Source organism: Vombatus ursinus, unplaced genomic scaffold (genome assembly GCF_900497805.2).
Source record: "Vombatus ursinus unplaced genomic scaffold, bare-nosed wombat genome assembly UNPS02014877.1, whole genome shotgun sequence".
Taxonomy (NCBI): Eukaryota; Metazoa; Chordata; class Mammalia; order Diprotodontia; family Vombatidae; genus Vombatus; species Vombatus ursinus.
Window position 1 is genome coordinate 476,500 of NW_020954655.1, and position 26,705 is coordinate 503,204.

General features: G+C 38.2%; 1 protein-coding gene across 1 annotated transcript in view; it reads right to left on the reverse strand.

Annotated features, from left to right (window-relative positions):
• The window catches only part of NPAS2 (neuronal PAS domain protein 2), a 238,145-nt gene that overhangs the window by 99,321 nt on the left and 112,119 nt on the right, over nucleotides 1-26,705 (reverse strand). The window contains exon 2 of the mRNA XM_027842576.1: nucleotides 8,243-8,296. Within this exon, the coding sequence (XP_027698377.1) occupies nucleotides 8,243-8,296 (54 nt within the window). The remainder of the gene's footprint in view (nucleotides 1-8,242; nucleotides 8,297-26,705) is intronic.

Below are 26,705 nucleotides of genomic sequence, written 5' to 3' on the forward strand. Positions count from 1 at the left end.
CCTGAAGTTGAGATTCACCGATCAAAGAAATTCAGAAATTGGGGCAAAGTGAGAACCCTGTATATAGATGTGGGTTCTCCTAAATTGGTTCTAAGGAGGAAATGGAATAGGTATGAACATTTAAGGTGCACTGAGCCTCCCTTAAAGCTAATGCGCAGATATAAAGATTCAGGCAAAATTATAGTGGGGTTCATTCAAGTCCAAGCAAAATTGTGGACAAGAACACTGAAATCAAGCAAAAAAAAGGGTCATCTGTTCTTGTTCAGCAAGCTCAGAAGGGTTTTCAGATTTATTCCAGAATATCTCTTCTCATTCTGTTAACTTAATAAAACAGGACATCCAGATGGGGAAAATATAAGATACTGCCTACCTAAAGCACAGATTATCAGTTAGGGCAGCTTATAAAAATGAATGCCTTCTGATAAAATAGAAAGCTACTACCAGAGCTAGTGATATGTTTAGCTGGATTGAGTCCCTTTCACTATTCATTCACAGCTAAGGGGAATCCAATTTTATGATTGGTTAGTTAGTATTTTCATAGGATGGTTGTTTTAGTACTTGTACTTTGTATATATTCACTGTTAATGTGAAAAGTCTCTGGCATGCTGGAATAATGGAGGTAAAGGAGGTCATTAAACCATATCTGTAACTTTGGGGTCAAAGTTGAATGTAAGGGTGGAATCCCTTGGATTAGGATATCAAGCAGAGACTCCCTCAGGGGTCTAAGATCAAGAAGCTGGAGCCACTTAGGGTGAGGTTTATTATACTAATGATGATAGGAAGGTGATGAGCAGTCAAGCTTAGTAGGATTAATTGAAGTTTCTAGGTGACTTTGCCAAGATCACAGAGAAGGTCAGAGTAGGATAAAGGGCTTCCTTTTTTTCTTTAAAGAATTTTACTGATATCATTTGTCTTTCCTTAACCTTCATTTCACAACAGAACTCCTTCCTCTCCTTCCTAGACCCATTATAAGAAAGAGGAAAAAGTAGGGGGAAAACACAGCTCTACAAAATGAAAGAATATATCAGTAAAGGTCAACATTTTAAGCAAGTAGGTGGCCCAATGGACAAGAGTGGAAAACTTGTAGTCAAGAAGACCTGAGGTCAAATCCCGTTTCAGACGCTAGCTGTGTGACCCTGGGCAAGTTACTTAAACCTCAGCCTCAGTTGACCCACCTGTAAAAGGGGGATGATAGTAATAGCACCTACCTATAATAATATCACAAAGTGATTGTGAGTTTCAAATGAGATAATATCTATGAACTGCTTTTCAAAACTTAAAGCACTATATAAAACATATTATTATTATTATTATTATTATTATGAAGTATTCCATATACCTTGTCCCTCACCTGTATAAAGAAAGAAAGGAGGTGCTTTCTCACATCTTTGGGACCAAGCTTGGCAGGACTCCTCTATTCACAAACTAAGCCTCTATCAATATCCTAACCGATATTCTACATGCCTCTCTTCTACCACCCAGAATGCCTACTATGAATGAGGCACATAGCCTAGGGAGGTAATATGACTCAGTATTAACTGAATTTAGAGTCAGGAAATTTGCATTTAAATCCTGGCTTTGCCACTTACTTGCTCTATGACCATGAACATCTGTGAAATGGCGATAATACTATGTATACTGCCTATTTCATAGGGTAGTTTCTAGGAAAGTGCTTTAAAATACTATATAAATATGGGCTAATAATTATCATAAATAATAGTAGCAATTCAACTGAATTGGTACTCTTAGTCAGACTTCTAGGAGCTTTTGTCTCCTTTTAATTGGCACCCCCTACAGGCAACCTCAAAAAAAAATCTTGCAAAGTACAAAAGTTATAATTACAGAATCAATGGATTATAGGTGTTCTCTGCCCTAAGAAAGCACTACATTTGACAATCTGAACTTTCAAAATCAATAAATTACAGGGTGATTATTTGTATAACTCAAGGATTCTTTGAGCTACAAAAAGAATTTACTGCAGCGAACCTTTAGAGAAGGAGCTCTCTGGAAGCATTTAAAAATGTTAATAGACAAAAATTCAATTTGTGCAAGACTTTTGAGGAAGGCACATCTGTAGTCAGGTCCAATTCTCTCCACTCCATGCGCATGGGGATATACTGAATAATGAAACTCAGTCCTTCCTGCCCAGATACAACAGGGCTCCTGGGCCATGCTATACCCAGGGGTTCCATGAGCTTTGTAGAATGAGAAAAAGGCATTGTCTAGGGTGCATCCAGAACAGAGCTGTTACATAATGTCTAATAAAGGAAAATAAAACTATCTATTCTCAAAGCCAACAGCTCTGGTATTCATGGTTGAGAATGTCGGGCTGTTTCTGCCAGATATGAGGCAAGTCTCCAGGCCCTGCTTTGACTGGGGGTGGGTGGGAGGATTTGGGGAACATTAAGTCATAGGGCTCTACTTCAGAGAACTTAAGAGGTCATATAACCCAACCACCAATTTATATACATCTGAATCACAGCAGGCAGATGGATCTTTATCCTATTTTAAGAGATCTCATAGGATGAAAATTTCATAACCTCCCACAATAACCTGTTCTAGGAACCAACAACCCTGATATGCCTATTCTAAAACACTCTGTTTATACTCATTTCTTCCATTTGGGTTTCTGAAGACACATCATTTGAATATTTTGTTTTTCTTTTATACACTCTGTTCACAGATTTCTACTTTCATTGGGGGTGGTTTGCCACATCATAGATCTGTCTTGTACTTACTACATGCTGATACTACCATTGTCAACTCTCATGTGAATAACTGTAAATTAGCTGAGAGTTGGCATAGTAGCTTGGGAACTAAGTATCAGTGAAGCCAGTGCTTTCTTTCTGATGTTTAAGAATGAGATACTGAATCTTAACTTCATAGCTATCAGAGAATGTTTAGGATCAAACTTAAAGCTAGTTTAGATTGATATAGATTTTACTGAAATTACACAAAAGAGGAAGTTAAAACATTGCTTGAGAGCTTTTTTTTTAAACCAAAGTCCTAAGAGAAATGTTTTGCTTTCTTTGAAGAAAGGCAATATTTTAGTTCCCAGAGTTCTCTGAGGGTTCAAGCAGTTTTATCTAGATAGGTTGCTTAATTTCCCCAGACCTCAGTTTCCTCATCTATAAAGTGAAGGTATTGAATGAGATGAACCTTGAGGTCCCTTTTGCCTCTAGGACTATGAACCTATGAAAAAGTTGATTGGCCAATAAGAGGGCCCAGCCTAAGCTTCACTTGGTCATTGTTTGGGTTTTGATGGCTCCTCGTGAGTGTAAATAGCAATTGTTTCTGTTCTGTCCAGAAACTCTGAGGGCCTTCCCCTCCCAGACTGATTTCTTTTGTCAAGGCAAACTAGGCTGTCTTTTGCTTCAATCCTTACCTAGCTTTTAATCACTGAATAGGTGTTGCCTCAGACAAGCTGAGACCTGGGAAAGACCCTAGGTTATGAAGACCAAGGTTTCCCACTGCATCTAGGACTGTCACCATTCATCCTGATCTATGTCTTGCCACTGGACTCAGATGACTCTGGAGGAGAAAGTGAGGCTGATGACTTTGCACTGCTCCGCCTCACTTAAATCCAATTCACTTGCAAGTCAAGATATCACCCTCCTGAGGTCATGGGTCCTTTTCAAGGACAAAGGACAAACAATAACAACAATGAACCTATGACTTCTGACTAGGTTCTTCTACCCAAAGATTGTTTGGAAACATGCTACCAAATTGCGCTTTCTGCTCTGGAATTAATAGAGCAATCAATCAGTAAACATTTATTAAGCAAGTACTATATGCCATGTGCAATGGATAAAGTGCTTGGCCTGGAGTCAAGAAGACTCAACTTTGTGAGTTCAAATCTGTCCTCAGACATTTACTAGCTGTGTGACCCTGAGCAAGTCACTTAACCCTGTTTGTCACAGTGTGTGAAATGAGCTGGAGAAGGAAATGGCAAGCCACTCAAGTAACTCTGCTAAGAAAACACCAAATGGTGTCATGAAGAGTTGGACACGACTGAAAAATGACTTAATAACAATATTCTAGGCACTGTGCTAGGCACACTGGGGATACAAAAAGAAGCAAAAGACAGTTGCTGCCCCCGAAACGCTTACAATCTAATGGGAGAGACAACATGCAAATAAATATATACAAAGCAAGCCAAATACAGGGTTAATAGGAAATATTTAACAGAAGGAAGGTATTAGAATTAAAAGATATTGGGAAAGGCTTCATGATTTCCAGTTTTCCCAGTCTACTGATCATTTATTTCTCCACTATTTTTTTTTTTTTTACTAGCTAAGGGCAAAAACCAATACATCAAACTGACAAGTCCTTCCTATTAAACTCTTTTTTGGGCTGAAGGAACAATTAGCATTCTTCCTGGTACACACCAAATTTCGCTTTGGTTCAGGTACCAAACCCCACATCTGCAAACTAGTAAAATGTAAGTAAAATGTTGTTAACATTACCTCATGTTCATTGGATGCCTGCTAATATACTCAATTTAGCCCATCAAAATCATAATAAACAACAAATATCCACCTCAAGACTTGATTTAACACAAAGATTTTTATTTATTGTACTTTTCCTTTGTAAGACTTCTCATGATGACAGAGCATATGTGAAAAACAATATTCAGTCATGGAAGATAAATCACCACCAAACCACAAGGTGTACAGTACTATAAAGTGAAACACAAACTGATAAATTGGACTATGATTTTCACGACCGACTGTAATAACTTTTCATTTCTAACCTATTGAGCTCACAGACAAAGAAATGAAACAATGAAGTGAGAGAATTTGTCTACAGAAGAGCCATATGACTTTCCCGGGAGGAAGGCCATGCCCAAGTTGTAACTACTTATCTCACTTCCCCACACTGAGCTTTTGATAAATATCTGTACCATACATCTTTATATTTAATTGTATCATTTCTTGTGTAGTTCTCTAATTGATTTGGGTGTTGTTTCTAGTTCTGGGGATACTCTTCGAAGGCAGGAATCATGTTATAGTCCATAGTGCAGAGCATTTTGTAGATGCTAAATACTTAATAAAAACACCTGACATTTGGATAGAATTTTAATTTTGCGAAGCCCTTTAAATTTATCATCTCATTTTATCATCAAAACAACCCTGGGAGGGTAGGTGCTACTATAATCCCTTTTTTACAGCTGAAGAGGCTGAGAGAGATTAAATACTTGCCAAGGTCACAAAGCTAGTAAGTGTCTGAGACCAGATCTGACTCCAATCACTATCCACTCTTCCTCCTTGATGCCACAAATAAATAGTGTGGTACAGTGGAAAAGATCAAGGATTTTTGTTCAAATCCTGCTGCAGATGCTTAATACCTGTGACACATTAAGAAGATCTTGGGGCCCCCTGGGTTTCAGTTTCTTCACCTGTAAAATGAGGAAATTGGCCTCTAGAAATAGGAGATATGGCCTCCTAGGTTCCTTCCAGCTCAAAACATATGATACTATGATGTATTACTAGTCTACTATGGTACCTCAGTAAACAACCTCAGTTTGTTTTACTGTAAAAGGGAAAAATCCAGAAAACAGAGTCAACCCTCAGACCCTTGATAACTGAGGGCCTTCTCTCCCAAACTCCTATTTCTACTCTTGCTGGGTATGTTCAGCTGCCACTTCCCTTGAAGGATTTCTCGTCTGAACTGTTTCCATTCCTCCCTCCCACCTGAGTCTTTTTATAGACAGTGAAAGTTAACAACTATATTATGTGTAAGAACTGGCATCCACTCAATTAGGGAGTGCAGGAATCATCCTGGGCTCTCAAGGATGCTTTCTAGAGAAATGAAGCACAAATTATGAAGTCATAGATTATCACCTGAGGGGTTTGTGGAATCACATTTTCCCAATTGAGGTGAAAAGGAAAATCAATTAATTTTTAACTAATGCCAATCAACTACTCTGCTAGTGACTGAAGGTAAATCAGAAAAAAAAAACTCAACATTTTCATCAATTGGGCTGATGGTAAGTGATAAATTTGTTTTACAATCTGACATGTTTCCATAGATAAGCTTGCTTTCTTTGGTCACAAAGAACTCCTACAAGCATTGACTTGTATGTCATTCATTTTATCTCTGAATTTTAAACTGTCTCATATGGATATCTAATCTAAGTACTTTATATAGGCATTAGTTTGTTTTCCTATCTGGAGAGTGATCATATCTTGTATTTCTTTTGTAGTCTCCCTTTCCTCCCACCCCACTGCCTCAATGATGACTATCACAAATACAGAATATGCCCTACAATGACCTCCTTTCCACTTAACCACACACCAGCAGGATTGTACCAGAGACCTCTTTCCTGGAATACTATTTCTAGGATCCTGAACACTGATATTCCATTCTCCAACCATAACCTTCAATCCTCAGTCCTTCAATCGCTTTCTACCTTCAACACGATCTTTGGGGCTTTTATCTAGCCCTAATCACCCCATTTTATCTCCCCATTTCTGTCTTTATTTGCCTCCATGCTTAGCCCATGATCTGCTGCTTTTTATGTTTCACAAATCACCACCCTAGAATTCCTTGCTTCGCTGACCTTCCATTATCCTTTATCTGCTAATACTCATTCTAACTAACCCCAACACTCCAGTTTCTCAATAAAAATTCTCAGGCCATTGAGCATAACTGTAGACAAATCACAAAATCAAGCAGATTTTACTCTCTCTAAATTTATTATGCGTACGGCTCAGCTGACTAACCATATTCCCTATTGTGACTGTTCCAAAGCTTTTCTTTTCTCCACTACCATTTGCAGCCCTCACTCCCTACCCTTATAGCAGATAACTTGGTCTCCTACTTCACTGAGATTGACACTCTCCAATGTGAGTTTGATTACCACCGCCCACTCTCTCACCTTCTCCATTTTTCAAAACTTCTCATCATCACTATTTATACTCTCTCTTCCTTTTTCTGGCCACAGAAGAGGTATTCCTATTCCTCACTAAGGCTAATCCTGATATTCCATTCCATTCTTCCATCTCCAGGGCCTCATTACAGCAGGCATCCCCATTCTCTCTCATGTATTGAGTAGCTAAGTGACACAGTGTATAGAGAGCTGGGTATGAAGTCAGGAAGACCTGAGTTCAAATCCATCCTCAGACACTTACTAGCTATGTGACCTTGGGCAAATCACTTAACCTCTTCCTGCCTCAGTTTCCTCAACTGTAAAATGGGATTAATAATGGCATTTATCTTCCAGTATTGTAGTGAAGATTGGATGAAATAATCATTTTAAGTAATTAGCACATTCCTGGCACATGGTCAGTGCTATAAAATGTTAGCTACCATCATCATCATCATCATCATCATCATCATCATCATCATCATCATCAATCATCTCCTTTTCTACTGGTTCCTTTCCAAGAAGGCTTAGGCTTCTCTAAACCTAAAGTAGCCTTCCATTGACCCTTCTATGCCATTCAGCTACTTTCTCATCTCTTTTCTTTCCTTCATTGCTAAACTTCTTTCAAAAGTTATCTATGCTTGGTATTTCTGCTTCCTTACCATCCACTCTCGCCTTAGCTGTTTGCAACTATACTGCTAGTGGGATAGGGACGAAATGACTTCCTTCTCTTGGAGGTTGGACAATATTGTCCACATTGTGCCTCCTGGTGTCATAAGGTGCAGGTTGGGTGTGGCAACCAGGCAGCCCCATGAAAAGAGAGACTTGAGTCAACACATCTGTTGCTGGCGGACTACTTATCTATACATTGGCATGGTTTCATAGTCTCTCAATGCTTCTATAAATTATTAACAAGGCGGCTGGAGGATCAAAATGGGGCTGCCTAGGAAAAATGGGCAGGAGCTTGGTTTAAATTAGAACCATTGGGTTAGTGCCAAAGGTGACCTTATTGATCAATCAGTCTAACCCCCCTCATTTTATAGATGATGAAACCAAGGTCTAGGTAGATTAAGTGGTTTGCTTAAAGTCACTCATGGAGTAAGTGTTCACATCATTAGAACCTACCTATTACAATCATTTTTAAAAGTCTTAAGACCTATCATGAATCAAAAACAAATATTCAAACAGGAAGCAGTTTGGCATGCCAAGTCTACGGAGAAGATGCAATCCCAAGGATGAAACTATTAGAAAATGGAGTTAGGGTGTCAGATTAGGAACCAATATTCTAGCAAACCCTGAAGAGAAAAAAATAATAGTAAGGAAAGGTGAAATTCTGGGGAAAAGAATATAAATGTATGTAAGAACAGCTCTTACCTCTTTGCTCTGTCCTTCTCATCTTCATCCATTAGATTTTCTACACAGTTTTTCCTGAAGAAAAGAATACAGGGTTAACAAATTGCTTTTAGAACTTTCTTAAACATAATTCTGGTCCTAGTTTTATCCTACCCCACACTTTTAGAGCAGGGGTTTTTAACCTTTACACCTTTAGCTGTCTAGTGATGCCAATGGACTCCTTTCTCAAAATAGAGTTTTAAAATTAATAAAACCAAATATTTAGGATTACCAAGGAAATCAATTATATTGAAATAAAGTCATCAAAACATTTTTCAAAAACAAGCTCATGGACCCCAGGCTAGTAAACCTTGCTTTAAAGGGTAACTCAATACTTCATTCCTTCTACTAGTAACAATTTTAAAATCAGAATTTATGTACTGTAAGACTTTTTTTTTTTTGCACAGAGGTTGATCCCCATGAAACTCCAGAGGCCCCTAGCATTCACCCATTGTTTATTGAGCACCTAACTCTGCACATGGCACTTAGCTGGACACTGTGGAAAATACAAAGAAATATCCCTCATGGAGCTTCCTGTCTAACCGGAGAATTTAAAACAATTCAATATAAGCATTGAATAATTGAATAAGCATTTATTCAGTCTCTACTATGACAAAACCCAATTTTAGGTACTGATAATAGAAATTTGTTGTTGTTTAGTCATGTCCAACTCTTCCTGAGTCCATGGACCGTACTGTCCATGGAGTTTTTTTGGTACAGCATTTTGAGGAGCATTTTGCCATTTTCTTCTCCAGTGGATTAAGGCAAACACAGGTTAAGTGACTTGGCCAGGGTCACACAGCTAGTAAGTGTCTGAGGCTGGATCTGAACTCAGGTCTTCCTGACTCCATGCCCAGTGCTCAATCCACTGAGCCACCCAGCTGCTTAAGGATAAAAATACAAAATGAAAAACAGTCTCTGTTCTTAAGGGGCTTACCCTTGATTAGGAGGATAGAACAAGTGTAAGTGAATATAAGATAATTTATGGCAGGGAAAAAACCCAAATGTAAATGGAAGAGCAGGAAAAGCTCCATATAGGAGGTGATACATGAATTGACCCATGAAAGGAGACAGGAATTCTAAGGAAGGGGGAGGGAGTTCATTCCTAGCATAAGGCCTTTGGGCATGGGAACAGGAAATGGAATGGGATGTTCAGGGAATAGCAAGTGGGCCCATTTGGCAGGAATATAAAGTTCATCAAGGCAGGCTAAGACAAAATTAGTCTAGAAAAGTAGGTTGGAAACCAGCTTGTAAAGGATTTTCTATGCCAAGTTGAGGAGTTTACACTTTATCTTAGAAGTAATAGGGAGTAGCTAAAGATCTTTGATCAAGGGAGCCAAGCTTGTCCATTAGGAATATTGTTTGGGCAACCATATGGTGGGGAGACTAGAGATAAGAGGAATTAAAAGCAGGAAGGCCAATTAGGAGACTGCAGCAATACCATATTTCACCACATAATCATCACACCCTGTTTCTTCAGTCTAAAAATTGGTTTAGAACCTTTCGTTGCATAACCGTGGCATGGTATAATTCTGTTCATCATGTCACTTAAAAGGTAAACAGAGCAGCAATGTATTCACCAGTGGCATATGGATACTCATTTATCTCTTGAGCATTATGAGCACAAGCCTAGAACTCTCAGTGTATGGCACCAACTTGTGTGGCTTGTTTAGAGTGCTGCAGTACTACCAGTATTGTCACTCACTCAATCCAATGAAAAGCCATAGGTGCATGGAGAAAGAGGGAGGGCAGGCACAGCTGCCATGAGAAAGTCATGTGAGATGGTAAGGCTTGTATCTTCCCAATATTAACATATATTCATCATTCATCATCATTCATCATCATTCAACATATAATCTTGCACCAAAGACAGTTTAGTAATAAATGACTTTTTAGTAATGCTGGCATGATTTTTAAAGCTTCACATAATGGTTGCACCCCAGTTTTTGGCAAAAAATTTGCCATAAAATCTGTGATGATTATACAGCGAAATATAGTAGTACAGATGAGAATTCATGAAAACCTGCAAGAGGGTATGGATTCAACTTGACAATGGATTGGATTTGGGAAAAATGGAAGTCTCAAGGGCGATTCAAAGTTGTGAATCTGGTGGATTGGAAGGATGGTGGTAGCCCAAATAAAAACAGGGAAGTTTGAAGAAGGGGTGGATTTAGTGGAGAAGAAAAATTCTCCAACTCTATTTGTGGATAGGTGGTATAGTGGATAGAATGCTAGATTAGGAGTCAGGAAGACCTGAGTTCAAGTTTGAACTCGAGATGCTTACAAGCTATGTGACTCTGTGCAAGTTACTTAATATCTGTCTCAGTTTTCACATCTGTAAATTGGGGATAGTAATAGCATCTACCTCCCAGGTTAGGTGGAGGCTAAAATGAGATAATGTTTGTAAAGCACTGTGCAAACCTTTAAGTGCTATATAAATGCTAGTTACTATTATTATTGTTGTTGTTGTTATTATAATATATTATTTGTATTATTTCTATGATCCTAAGAGTTGGTAAAGATGCTCTTTTCCTGTCCCTAAGACATCATGTATGTATAATAATTATACCAATGAGGGTAGATTCTAGAGGACCATGAGTCTATAGTTTTTCCCCCCTGAGGTAGAAAGTGACGTTAGAAGAAGGAAATATATTCTGGGGTGTGGAGGATGTGTTGCCAGGAGAATGGCATGTGGATTAAGGTGAGAAACTGGAAAAATAAAAAAAAAAAGAGAAGGCATACTATGCTAAGTATATGCTAATAGTCAAGGAAAGGGCAGGGCATACTATCTGCATCTGTGACTTTCTACTTCTAGGGAGCTGGACTGAAGAATGAATGCCTGAGATTAATATCTGCAATGCTTTCAGTGGCTGATATGCCAAGCAGCAGAGGTTTCAATCCTGCCCTTATTGTACAAGTATTTCTGGAATGATGTCTCCTATCACAATAAAAACACAATTACCTGGAAACAAGTTCATTTTCTTTGGCTCCTCCTGCTCTCCCGTTTGATCAATTTCAATAATTTTACAATTCTCTCTTTCCTTTCTTTTCCTTGGAGCAGCTCCTTAAGTCTCATCCTCTCTAGGAAGTCTCCCCTAGCTAGGAAGTCAGTCATTCAGTCAACAGCATTTATTAATTATCTACCCAGTGCCCAGTGTACCACTAGGCAGGACCGTTAGTTGATTTAGTAGGATGCAAATCCCCTCCAATGCTGGGAGGGAAGACAATGGTTGAAATACAATTAATGGGAAGAATAAATCACTCTTGTCCTTATTGTGTCTACTACAGAAAAGCAAAATAGGGTTGGGGATGGGGAAGGCAGCATGGCAAAGTGGAGAGAATGCTGGTTTTGTAGTAAGAGAACATGCATTTAAATTTCTGTTCTGCCATTCACTATTTATGGGAAAGTAACTTAACAGCAAATCTGGGCCTCAGTTTCCTCATTTGTAAAATGAGAGAGTTGGAACTGATGATAAAGACCTGCTCCACCTCTAAATCTATGATCCTACCCAAAGCCCTGAAAATGTTTACTTTGAAAATTAGAAGTCTGAAACAAAAACAACTTCAAAAACACCTTTCTCCTACTACTAGGCTTATACCCCCAAAGACATCAAAGAAAGAGGAAAATGACCCATATATGCAAAAATATTTATAGCAACTTTTTTTGTGGTGGTAAAGAACTAAAAACTAGGGGACCACCCATTAAATGGGAAATGGCTGAACAAATTATGGTATATTGATGTAATCTTATATTATAGTGAGGTAAGAAATGAGGAAAGGAACAGCTTCAGAGAAACCTGGGAAGATTTGTATGAACTGATTCAGAGTGAAGTAAGCAGAACCAGGAGAACAATTTATACAGCAACATTGTGAAAATAAACAACTTTGAAAGACATAAGAACTCTGGTCTACACAATTACTAGCCATGATTTCATAGGACTAATGACAAACATGCTATTCATCTCCTGACAGAGAAGCAGATGAATTCAGAATGCAGATTTAGACATGTTTTTGGAGGTGGCCAATGTAGGAAATTGTTTTGCTAGACTATGCATATTTGTTATGAGGGTGTTGTTTTTCTTTTTCCAATGGTGGGGAAAGTGGGAAGGAAAGAAAATAGATTTTTGTTAATTAAAAAAAAAATTACGGTTAAGGGGCAAAAAAAAAGTTATAGCTATGATTTTGTATGGGACCTTTTTCAGTATCATTTTATCCTAGAAAGTGGGGCTCAATGAATAAGTTCAGATTTGGGATGTACATAGAAATCCTTGAATGAAGAAACAAAAACATCTTTCTCTCAAGCATTTCATTTTTATTCTTCATATACCACATGATATAGACATAACTGATTCAAATGGAAGGGAAAGGATTTAAACAGATAAAATACCATTCAATCCCTACTCTGCCATTTACTGTGTGTGGGTAAGTCACTCAACATCTGTGGGCCTCAGTTTCCTCATCTGTAAAATGAGAGTGGGAACAAATAAGGTCTATTCCATCTCTAAAATCTATGATCCTGCATGGAATAGCCCTAAAATATTTATTTTAGAAAAGTCTGAAACAGAAACTTTACTTCAAAAAAGAAATCTTTCTCCTAAGCACTTCACTTTTACTTCCAGTATCACATGATATAGAGACACAGCTTTGATTCAAAGTGGGAAGGAGAAGAGTTCTACAGACATAACCCCCAATTAAGTAAATTCTTCATTCAGGAAATGGCAAAGCCTACTCTGTGATAGATTCACAAGAAGATCTTGCTCAGCAATTGAGCGTTGTACAGCAATTAAAATGGGGGTTAACACGTCTGTAAATAGGCATGTGTTTAATGCCTTCCAGATGGAGACTGTTCAGAGCTTCATGAAATGAAAAATGTGGTGTTATGTTCATTTAATGATGCAGCAGTACATGGGCCTGAGCTTCAAAAGCCCTTGGTGAATGAACTATCCCAAAGTTAGGAGGTGTCAGGTGCATAAGCCATAATCCACCTCTTATAATGGGCAACTTAAAGCAAAACAATGGTTGAATTCTTTGTTCTGACTAATGGCTTGAGGTTCTGAAATCCTCCTTTGATGATCAGTTCTATCATACTGAATTTAGGGACTTAGAGCAAATCATTTATGGTCCACTAAGGCTATGCAATAGGAAGGCCTCTTGTGTGTCTGTAGGTTATTTTTGGGTCCCTAGACATATTTCCTTCCATTTGTCTTTACTAAACTTCAACTTGCTTTTGATGGACCTATTCTCTAACATCTAAGTCACTTTGAATTATCTTCTTTACTACTCAAGAAAATGTGATGATTTAAGATTCTCTATTGTCCTGCTGAAGCTCAGAGATGAAATATAAGAGAAGACAACCTTACAGGTTCCCCCCTCATGATAAAGGGTAGGGCAGCACTAGAGTTACCCATCTCTATATGTGCTAAATCATTTGGGTATAGGGGCTTCTGCCTGGGTGCTTGGGGCACAGACGTATTTGAAGAAGCAGCTCACATGCTGTATATCTCTCAACTCTGGAGTTCTGTAATCCCCTAGTCACCAATTAGAGGTAAGCAATTTATGTTTGGTAATTCTGTATTATATTGTCAGATCTCTTACTGTTTTTTTTATGAGTGTCTGTAACATTTCATGTCTGTAACACTTCATGTATGATCAATCTTCTTTCTCTTCTACTATGCACATGGAAATGTCTATTTTATCTTGTGTGCTTGTTCAGAAATGAGTGTCTGCATTTTGGTCATTGCTTTTAAAAAAGAAGTGAAGAAACAGACAAAGGTCTGGAGAAGAACAATTCCTGTGATCAAAGGGATGGAAAACAGGTTTTAGAAGTAGAGGTTAAAGGACCAGTCTTGTTTATCCTAGAGAATGTACATCAAGAGGTGACTTAATTACTGTTTTTAATTATGTGAAAAAAATTTTTTTTAAATAAGGAGGACTTAGAACAATTGTATTTGATGTCTGCTGAGTACTCCACAAGAGCAAATGGGCTTAAATGAAAACAGAAGAGATTCTGGTGGACATAAAGAAGAATACCTTTATTGTCAGAGCCACTAACCTCTGGCACAGATTATTAAGGGAACTGTACAGTTTTCATATCTGGAGATCTTTAAAAAAAGACCAGTGAACCAACCACCTGTCTGAGACACCTTATTTACCTGCTAAAGATGATCTCAATGTCTTAGCTAGGTGGGCTAATAGTAGATAGAATGCTGGCCCTGAAGTTAGGAAGACCTGAAGTCAAATTCTGTCTCAGACACTTACTAACTCTAGCAAGAGCTTGGCAAGTCCCTTGACCTCTCTTGGCCTCAGTTTCCTCATCTGTAAAATGAGGACAATATAGCACCTACATCACAGGATTGTTATGAGGATAAAATGAAATAATGTATCTAAAGCACTTTTTAAACCTTAAAATGCTAGCTATCATTATTAATAATTATATATCATTATTAATAATAATTAGTGGAAAAAACACTTAGATTTGGGATCAAAGGACTTGTGTTCAGGTTCCTGTTCTGCTACGTACCACCTATATGATTTTGGGCAAGTCACTTAACTTCTCTGGTCCTCAGTTTCCTCATCTGTAACCAGAGGCTTTAGGGGGACTAGATTATCACTGAAGTCCCTTCCAGCTCTAACATTCTAGGATTCTCTTTCAGTTCTATGTTTCTATTATCTGTTTTGGTATGTAAACCTGTTGGTGAGCTTGAAAAACCTTTATCATCTTTTCATGTATTAAAGGTAACGACTGATTATTGAGTGCCAATAATCACTCAAGAAATACTAGACAAACAATAATAATTATAAAGTGAGAACAAAGGATGAAGTGAAGGGACACTCAGAGACAGGAAGAAAATTCTGGATCAGTATGATAGTTATTAGTTGGTGGGATGTGTGATGTCACCAACACTACTCCAAAGGAAGGCTAGGAGGAAACTCTTGAGTAAAAAGCAAAATGAGCTATCTTTTTTCCACTTTCTATAAATTTAGGATTTGTAGCTTAATGCAATTATGAATAAGTGAGACATAACTGTATAATGAAGGTTTCAGAAATTACAGACTGTCTGGAAAAGTATAGGAATGCATTTTTTCTAAATACTTCAAATTAAATACTCATTAAAATCCAATAATCAATGAAATGGAAATGTTTAATGTGTATGTCTCTATGCATATGTTTTTTGTTGGTATTGTGGAAAAGGCATGGTGTAGTCAAAGTCTGAGATAAAATTTTAAAAATCTGTGTTTCGATCTACCCTTGCTACAAAGTACCTGTATATAGCTTTAATCACCCCGATCCTGTTTGCCTCAGTTTCCTTATCTGTAAAATGAGCTGGAGAAGGAAATGGCAAACCACTCCAGTATCTTTGCCAAAAAAATCCCGGGCGGGGGGTTATAGAGAGTCAGACATGAGTGAAATGATTGAATAGCAACAAAGCATGATGTTGTCTTTGGCCTTATCATCATTCTAGACTTTTCTACCTCTAAAAACTTTAACTTTGAACTTCTGCTCTGACCACAATCTTCTTACCATCCCCTCCCTCCCCACATCTTCCTAAGTATAGAATCCACTCTTCACCCTTGCTATAATATATACTTCTTCCATTCTTCTTAGTTCAAAAGATAATTTTGACTTCATCTGCCTCTCCACTGAAGCCTGGACTTCATGTCAATAATCAATTTAAATTCCCTAACCCTCCACTCTTCCTTCCCTGCCCCCTTTCAATATTCTAATTTCCAAACCAGGGCAACTCTCATAATCTGATTCTACTCATATGGTATTAAGTATTATTGGAAAGAATTGTGAAAAAACGCTGATTTGGTCCACTACATATTCATACTATTTTACTTCAGCTGAGTTCCATTTATGGTCAGCAATTGGTTTTTTTTCCATTTCTTGTTAATTTTATATTTCTTAAAGTAGCTTTTCAAAACCTTACCCAGTCTTCAGAAAAGCAGGTTGCTACAATAGAAATATCAATGAATTTGGAGTCAGAGTATCTGGATTCAAAATCTACTTCTGCCACTTAATGGCTGTGTGACTTTTGGCAAGTCAATTAATCTCTCTGAGCCTGTTTCTTTATCTGTAAAACAAGGGGGGGGGTGAAGTGGATGGCTTCTAAGACCCCTTCCAACTTTAAATCTATGATCCTAGGTCTCAAGCATACTTTCCCCCCTTTATTCTCAGTAATGTTTCCTCCTATTTCACTGAGAAGACAGAAGCTATCCAAAAGAAGTTCCCTCTGTATCTTCACTCATTCCTTCCCTCCGGATGAAGAGGAAGAAGTGCTCCTCCTTTGCAAAGCTATCTCCTTTTGTAAAACAATTAACAATTATCCCCTCTTTCTTCTTCAGTTTCTTATTCTCCATTGTCTCCCTTTTCCATTACCTATAAACATGCTGATGTCTCCCCATCCAAAGGGGGAAAAATCCTTCCATAACTCTCTTGACTATCTTAATTATCACCCTCTTTTTCCCTAAAAGAATACTCCACACCAGCAACTTCTACTTCCTTAACTTCCTTTCCTCATTTCTTACCCGTTGCAATCTGGTTTCACCACTACCACCATTCTACTGAAACTGCTTTCTCACAAGTCACCTGGGACATCTTCACTTTCAAATTCTGTGGTCTTTTCTTAGCCTCTATCCTCTCTCACTTCTCTGCAATACCCTGACTTCCTTTTCCATCTTAGTTCTTCTTCTACCTCTCTGATCATACCTTCTCCGCATTTCCCCCTATTTTATCCCTCTTTCTTGCTATATGCTTCTTTTTCAGATATGTCCAAAATCGTGTCCTTGGCCCTCTTGTCTTGCTATTTTATCTTCTCTAGTAATCTCATCCTTTTTCATGCCAAAACAAAGATGCTTATGCATATTGCTAGACATAAATTTTTATTTTCAGTTCTAAAAAAACTTTAAACCTTCATTTCAAACTGTCTGCTGGGCTGTATCCCTAGATTCCTCATTGGTTCCTCAAACTCAACCAAAATCTTTTCCTCAAACCACCTCCTTCTAAAAATAGCAAGCATTTATATGGCAACTTAAGGTTTGCAAAGCACTTTACACATGTTATCTGATTTGATCTACTTAACCATACCTTTCACATACTTGTGGTGCTTAAGTATTTGTTTAAGAAATTATTTAAATAACCCAAACCTTCTGATTATAGATAGTATAGCTTTCATTCATACAAATCTCTAAAATATCTGTGTTAAGCACAACTAATCAAGCTTACTAGTATATATCTAATAGACAAAATTATATCTCTGATGAATAGAAGAAAATAAATAATTTAGTATGTGTAGAGACTAGTTGACTAAAGAAAAGAGCAAAGTTTAGTTGTTAATGACAACAAATGATTTGGGGTGGGGGCAAAAGTCCTGTTAAGGAGGGCAGTGTATTTCATTAGCATTTTATCTAGTCCTTCAACTTTTCAAAATTTTCTAATGTATATCCTCTCATTCAATGCTCATGCAGGTATATTTGGAGCTGAATTGGGAAGGCCCTATTAGCCTCATTTTACAATAAAGAAAATCGTAGCACAGAGAGGTTAAGGGACACAGTCAAAATTGCACAGCATTCTTGTAACAATGCCAATCCTAGAAACTCAGGTCTCCCACTATCAAGAGTTCTGGGATAAACTTCTGAAGGATGGGGATTGTTTCATTTTTGTCTCTAAATCTCCAGCTGCTAGCTTGGTACCTGGCACACAATAAGGGCTTAATAAAATCCTTGTTGGTGAATTAATTGATCCTAAATGGAAGCACTTCTTATCCCACTAGCTGAGGTGATCCCTAAGATTCTTGTACAAGAAGACACAGTTGACAAGAGAGAAAGACATAGGGTGTTTGTGGTTGCTATGGTCAGGCCCCCAAGGATACAATAAAGTGGAAACTTTGAGTACTCTCAAATCTGTTATAATGAGTCAGTGGACATCAATTAGCATTCTTCACAACTGATACTCCGTCTTCAAAACCACACTTCACATTTCTATGCACCTTTATAATGATATATTTTGCCACAGAATACAACTACTCATAGCTCACAGCATTTTTAGACAGTGACAGTTAAGAGTAACTTACAAAATCTCTTTGACTAAGTCAGGGAATGGCTCCAGAGTGCAGAGCACTGTGTTATGTCCACGGGGAGAAGGGGAAGGTGATGGTGGTAGTAGGATATGCAAAGATTAGATAGAACAAAATCCTTGCCCTTATAGATCTCACAGTGCAATGGGGTGGGGTGGGATTGCATATGCAGAGAAATAGCAAAAAAGTGTCATGGTGCAGGTGGTGCACTGGATAGAGTGCTAGCCTGGAGCCAGGAAGATCTGAGTTCAAATCTAGACTCAGACACTTACTAGATATGTAATTTTGGGCAATCTCTGCCTCAGTTTCTCAGTGGTGAAATAGGGATAATAACAGCATCTACCTTCTATGCCTGTTGTCAAGATCAAATGAGAGAATATTTGTAAAGTGTATTTGTAAATATTGTAATATTTGTAAATAGCACGGTGCCTGGCCCATAGTAGGTGCCATGTAAATGCTAGCTAATATTATTATTATTGCTTGAGGTCTTTCCAGAAAGGTCATTACTAACTGGATAAGATCCAGGAAGAATTACTAGAGGATGTGACATTTGAACCCTTTCCAGGTGGAATACAGACTGCTTAGAGGGGGTTAATAGGAAATAAAATACCTTAGAATATCAACCAATCTGAGAAGTTGGATGTGTTTGAAAGGAGTGAGGAGGTAGCAGACAATGAGTTCCATATAGAAATATTTCCTAAAACCCTAAAGGATGGATACGGGAGGATCTCTGAGACTTATAGAATCTAGTATGCTCCCAGAAATATTTTAAAAGGGTAAATGGTTGAAACAGTGACATTAATAGATCAAGGTCATTGAATAGAGAAAAGGGGAAGTCTCAAAAGGGAAGAGAAGAAAAAGGGAAGTTTCTATCTTCAATTCATCAGCTGAAGCCTGTACCTCCATAAAGAATCAAAGGCACTTTGCCTCCCTGACACTGGTAGTACCCAATTGCACTCAAAATCCTCATGCTAGATCTTGGAAGTAAGTGGCAAGTACTGTCATTCACCAAACGTTATTGTTATGATAATAATGTTATAACAATGTTAACATTATTAAATGTTGCCACTGCTATTTGCCAAAGGTCTAACGGCGTAACTAGAACACAACAGAAGCATGAGGCTGACCCAGACATCTAGCCATCTATGTCATCTAAGATGGAAACCCACCTGGGCAGGTATCTCTACTATTAAGAAATCAGCTCCATAGCCCTTAACTTCAGAATATCATGACCTTGAGTTAACTGATTCTTTTTGTAGGTCTGCTGATTCATACTGCATTACGACAAAGTTTCTCAGAAATGATTAAAATTTCTTTTGTTATTTGATGATCATGCTGGGACTGTTATTAATGCTTTTAAAAATAAAAATGTGAAAATCTCAGTAAAGTAGGCTGACAAATTGTTCAAATTACAAGGTCCAACTTAGCTGACAAATTCCTCCCAACTAAATAAACATAAAACTTTTTAATCTATTTCACTGTATCAAGAACTAGTTGAAATCATCATAGAAAAAAGTGAGGACACATTTTCTCAATCCGCCATTGGTTGGCTTAGTGGTTTATTTATTGTCAATGGAACTTTTGCCTTATGTCCTTAGCATCAGCTACAGTGAGTAGGCAATGTGTCACTTTAGATTAATTTTATATTGCATGTGTGGGAGCCTGTAAATGTTATTTCACTGATTATATTTTTAAAATGAAATATGCTCTGAAAACTGTTCACTAATGTGAACTAAAATCACCTCTTTCTCTCTTAATTATTAGGTGTACCTAAAGGTAAATCTAGTATTTTATTTCTTTGTTCCCTGGAAACAGATGAAGTTTTATCATCTACTAGTTAGAGCAGGGATTCTTAACTCAGGGTCCATGTACATTTTTTTTTGGTAACTTTATTTCAATATAATTGGTTTCCTTTGTAATCCTATTTATTTTTATGCATTAAAAACGTTCTGAGGAGTTCATTGGCTTCACCAGACTTCAAAGGGGTCCATGACACAAAAAGGGTAAAGAACTCCTGAGTTAGAGCAGGGGTCAAAATCAGCACCAAATCAGGACAGATAAAGATCAGGAACAGACACTTTCAACCCTCGAGAAGGCACTGTGTACAATCACAACTCCAACCCAACCTACGCTGAAAAAAGAAAGAGAAAGCTGTTGGCTTTGAAAAACGGAAAATGAATAAAAAGACTGACTGATGATCTTAAAGAAGTTTAATTGATATGACAGTTGCCACACCAGAAGCCAAAAAAGCCCATCAACCAGGATGAACAACACCTTAGGCTAAACAAAGTACTGGCAAATGTGATTGCTGAGCCATGTCAGCGATCTTTGAAAGACTCTGGAAAATGAGAGAGGTGCTGTAAGACTGTAGAAGGCCAAATACTGTCCAGTTTCCAAAAGAAGGAAGAAGATGGAATCTTTTAACTAAAGGTCAGTGAGTCTGATTTTGATTACTGGGAAAATTCTAGGAAGGGTCAGTGAACACCTAGAAAAGTAAACAGCAATCACAAAGAGCAAGAATGACTTCAGCAAGGAGAGCTAATGCCAGACTGACTTCATTTCCTTTTCAATCACTCAATCAATAAATCTTTATTGTACCTGTTATGTGCAGTCTCTATGCTAAACTCTGGGGATTCAAAGAGAGGCAAAAGACAGACCCTGCCCTCCAAGAGCTTACAATCTAATGGGGAAAGGCAATTTACCGAAGGAAAGAGAGAGGGGTTGAGGAAAAGGGAGGGCATCAGGTCAAGGTGCATTAGAAAGAGTTCAAAGTAGCTTAGCCAGGGAGGAAATAAAGTGATGGCTGGCCTGGGCCCTTATTTGAATGGAGGTTCTGGGAGGAGCTCTCTACCCTCCAATCAGAGGGGCCCCAAGGGGAAAAGAGTATTGAAGAGGTGTTAGTACCTGCTCTGATGTGATCTGGAAGGATGAAGTGGTTCCTGGGGCATGACAGAGAGTGTAGACAGGTAGGAAATGAAGAGATGGCTCGCCTGAGGGAAATGGTATACAGTTAACCTAGATTATCAAAGCATTTGATAAAAGTCTCTCATGCTATCCTTATAGAAGAGATGGAACAAAGTGGAATGCACTGGTTCTAAAGAGGAATCTTTAATGGTTTGAAGTCAATTTGAAAGAAGGTGGAAAATAGTGTGTCTCAGGGATCTGTGCTTGGCCCAGTGCTGTTCACCATTTTTTCAATGATTTGTATAAAGGCATAGATAGTATCTTCATCAAATTTTCAGATAACACAAAGTTGAGAAGGATAATTAATACAATGGATGAGAGAGTCAAGATCCAAAAAGATTTTTAGCAGGTTCCAACAGTTGGCTGATACAATAAGATTAAATTCAATAGGGATGAATACAAAGATTTATACTTAGATACAGTCAACTTCTAAACTAAAAAGATGGGCAAAGCATGGTTATACAGAAGTTTAAAAACAGTTTGGGGGTTTTTAGTCTGTTGCAATCTCAATATGAGTCAGAAGTATGACATGGCAATTAAGAAAGTTAATGTAATCTTAGATTGCATTAAGAGAGACATGATGTCCAGGACTGAGGAAGTAATATTCTCACTGTACCCTACCCTGGTCAAACCATATTTGGAGTATGGTGTTCAATTGTGGGCACCACATTTTAGGAAGGACTTTGATAAAATATCCAGAGGGCAACGGCCAAGATGGTGAAAAGTCTTGTCTTCATGCTATATAAGGACTGGCTGAAAGAAATAGGGGTATTTAGCCTGGAGAGGAATTAGAGGGAGGAGACAATCTATCTTGGAGTCTATGAGGGCAGAAATATATTAGAGGGCTTTGATATGAAAGAGATATTAGACTTTTTTTTTCCCTAGGAGAAATAGGTGAAAGTTGCCAGGAGAAAAATTTAAGCTTTATGAAAGGAAAAAACTTCACAATTGAAATGGACAACCTCAGGAAGTTATGAGTTTCTCCCTCACTGGACATTCTCAAGCAAAGGCTGCATGATTCCTTTTCACATAGGATATTGAGGGAGTTCTTGTTCCTGCAGAGAGCTAGATAACCATTGAGACCCCTTCCATACCTCCCTTCCCCACTCCCACCAGAACTTTCTGACCCTTGTCTTCTTCTTCCAAGCACCAGCCACCAGATCAAAACAATCCCCTTCATGACCCATAGCTTCCAAAGCCATAGGACTCAGTGACTGCAAATAGCTTGCAAATAGCACTTGCCCACCCAGAGAGGGAAAACTATATTTCCCCATCTCCTTTCCCTCCATGAGCCTGGGGACCCACTTCACTCTAGGAGTGCCAGGAAAACAATGTGGGGTCATCTAGAAGATACAATCTCAGTGTCTCGCAAACCATCTCCCAGTTGTAAACTCTGTCCAAGCCCTTCCCCACTTACGGTCCTCCTCTATATGCCCTTCCCCTTTCTTAAGAAAAATGTTCCTTTATCCTAGGTTAGTGAAAATATCTCTAAATTTCTAGGATCTGAGTTCAAATCTAGGTTCTAATACTACCTATGTGACTGTGGGCAAGTAATTTAATCTTTCTGGGCCTCAGTTTTCTTACCTGCAAAATGCAGGGATTGGACTTGGGGGGCCTCTGAGATCCATTTCAGGTCTGCAGCTATGACAGCTCTCAAAAGCCTACTATTTCCAGGTGCTCACTTCGAAGCCTTCACTTTCTCCTGAAGACACCTTATTTTTTTTTTTTTTTTTGACATCTGCTCCAAGGCTGGCAGTGCCTTTTCTCAAGACTTTGACAGGAGGTCAGAAGGAAGAGTTGTCGAATTCTTTGCTCCCCACTGCTACTTCCAGATGCTTCTCTGACACTATCACTCAGCAACCAACCACCTTTACTGCTCTGAAGTGCACTCTAATTGGTAGATTACTGTTGCTGTTAGCACGGTACAACAGAAAAAGCATTGGATTTACAGGGCCTAGAGAGGGTCTAATCTTGGCTCTGCCACTTACCATCTGTGGTATATTGAGGAAGTTAAATCACTTGCCCTCTGTTAGCCTTTGCCTTCTAATCTGTAAAGTAAGAGAGTTAGGCTAGAAGATCCCCGACATCTATTCCACCTTTAAAATCTATGATTCTGTGATACTATGATTTGTGCACCTCCTGGTCCAATAAGTTCAGTTACTGTTTCCCAGTTCCTCTCAGTTCCCAGTACCTCCCTCATCTTCAACCAGCCTACCTTCCTAGTTCTTCAGACTCTTCAAGTCTCATGAACTCTGTCTCTGTTTCAAACATGTCCATGAGAGGTCATATCTTATATCCTTGTTTTGTCCTCCACTCCATCCTAGCTAAACTGAATTTACTTCTTTGCTCTGGGAGTCATCCTTCTGTGAATATATAAGACAATAACAGGATATAGGAAAATAACAGGCTATAGGAAATACAGGAAAATAACATTTCCACAACCACGTAACTAACAGAAACATGGAGAATTTAAGATTCTCCTACTGCTTGATGCTTTCAAATAACACTTTATTAGGTAGAGTAAAACAGAGCCTTAAAGCCTCCCTTCCAACAAAGTGTCTTCCATGCAACATTCTTTGAGAAATATAACCAGAAGTAAAGCTTCTCCCTGTAACAAAAACCAATTTTTTTAATAGTGATGTTATATGGTTACAAATCATGGAACACCATGATGTTCAGAGAATAAAATTTGCAGATGAGCCAAAGGGCTATGGAAAGACAAATGGATGATGTCAGTAGGCTGTAGTTCAAAATATCATGGGATCAGGGGCAGCTAGGTGGTGGAGTGGATAGAGCTCCAGACTTGGAGTCAGGAGGACCTAAGTTCAAATGGGGCCTCAGACACTTACTAGCTGTGTGACCCTGGGCAAGTCACTTAACCCTGATTGCCTCACCAAAAAAAGCAAAATGTAAAAAAATAAAATAAAAATTAAAAAAATAAACCAATCATCCTTAAAAAAAAAATCATGGGATCATAGATTTGGAGTTGGAAAGAATATGAGATCCTTTAGGCTAACTCATTCAACTCCTTCATTTTACAGATGAGGAACTAAGGTCCAGAGAAGTTAAGCATCACACAGGTAGTAGGTAGGAGAGCTGGGATTCAAACCCAGAATCTCTGATTCCAAATCCAGTACACTTTCCACTGTAACATGGGACAGTGGAATCAATCAATTAATAACTGGTGTGCAAGAAATAGCAGAAAAGGCATCATCAAAGACATACATAAATAAGAAGGAGGTTATGTGCGTCAAGCAATGATGCCAACAGATGGGCTGCCTGAATATTGTGCTGGTATCCATGAAATATTAAATGATCTTGAACAGAGATTCTTAACTTGAGGTCTGTGAACTGTTTTTTAAAGGTATTTGAGCATTGTCTTTCACTGTAATTGCTTTTCTTTGTATTTTATATATTTTACTTTGTGCATTTAAAGAATTATTCTAAGAAGGGGTCCATAGGCTTCTTCAGAGTGCCAAAGGATTCCATGACATTAAAGAAGTAAGAACCCCTGCTCTAGAAAAAGGCCTCTAGTATACTAGAGAGATCTTCTATGGGGTAGTTACGGAAGGCCACGGGCAAGAATGGCAGAGGATAAGAAGGCATGGATGGATGGAGGTAGTTGATGAGATCACAGATGCATCAAAATATTGCCCTAAAACACTTTTTTGGGAGGATGATATTGTTTTATTACTTAGAAGTGAGGAGGATAGATAGGGGTGGGGCATGGGAATTGATACTCTTGGAAGAAGAGAAGAACAAGACTAGCATTTCCACACTCAGAGGCCAGTTATCATGAAGAGACCTACTGACTGAGGTCCTCTGAAATATAACCTTATTTCAAAACTTCTTCATTCTTCAATATATCTTTTGATTTGGGGACAGAGATATCAACAATATAGTATAGTATAGTATAATATAATATAATATAAATTGTGTATATTATATATTATTATACAATACTATACTATAATATGCCACCTCTATCTGTCTTCCATCTCCAAAGTCTTCAAAGAAGAGCTCGTTAGTTTATTGATTATCTCTATTCTATTGCCAAAAAAAAAAAAAACACTAAACTGAGACTATCAAACTCATCTAGCTTCTATAAGTGTACAAAGGAATATGAAACAGATCTGTAAAAGGGAAAAGTTAACTGCTTTATCCATTAAGCATGAAATAGGATAATGTCTCCCACACCACTCTCTCCCTTTTCCCTTTTGATGATTCATTATTCAGGGGAACTGTGACACATTAAAATAATAGAATGAAGGGAGAAGATGGAAAATTCATTATTAAAATAAATTCACAGTCACATAGTTTTGTTAACAAGGAATTTCCAAAATAGAAAAGACAGAGACATCTGGATTCAAGCATAATCCTGCCCTTACACTTTTTTTTTTCTGATATTTAAGACTGTTTCAGTTTAAGAAATCTTTTAGAGGGAGTTTTCCTAAATGCACCAGACTGCCTGGCATAAACTTGAGTCAACTGGAGAATCAAATGGGTAACAGTGTGTGGGTCAGGGTGTGGACAATAGATGCCTATAAAAATCAGCAAGAGGGGAAAAGTAGATTTATGAATCATGCTCAGAGCTGAGTCACGGAGAGGCCTTTGTTCGTAAGAGCTGTTTTGCTGCCATAGAAAAACATAAATGAATCTATAAAATGCGGTGCCATTCCAGCATCTCTACTCCATTTAACCACTCATCCAAATGCAATGTGCAGCTCTGGGAACTCTCATCAAAACAATGCTGGAGCTTTCAGTTGCAGAGAGCGAAGTGAAGAAAACATGGCCTGGTACCAAAGTGACAAATTAGATTTTAAATGTTTAGGCGATGGAACTTTGGGGACCCTATCAGAGTCCCAAGCAGTGACAAGAAATATTAGCCTTTTTGGCTTTATAATTTTTCTGCGGAAGCCACAGCATGCCCTTTTGCTGGTAATTGCTCTAGTTAAGGAACAAGAAGCTGAAAACTTGAGACTGCTGTGTGTCTAGGCCTAAACATGTCTAACTTTACACACCCTTCTGGTAGACAACATTTTTTGCTTTTTATTTGAAGCAACTAAGACCATATTTTTTTCCTTCCATCCTCTCTCTCTGCTTCTTAGTTTAAGAATAAAGCTCTACTGTTGACCACATTTGCTACGTTAACCAGGGACATGGAAGTTGACTTCAAGTATGTGTTACTTCACTTCAACTCAATTTAATCCTGCAAATATTTATTAAGAACTATGTGTAGAGTGAAGAAGGAAGTAGAGTGTGGGGATAGGATAAAGAGCTGGTATTGGATTCACGAAGAACTGGTTTTAAGACCAGACTCTTTCACATGTTGATTATATGAGCCTTTGCAAGTCTCTTAACCTCTAAGTGACCCAAAGTAGGTTCTCATTCGTATGGGTAAAGGA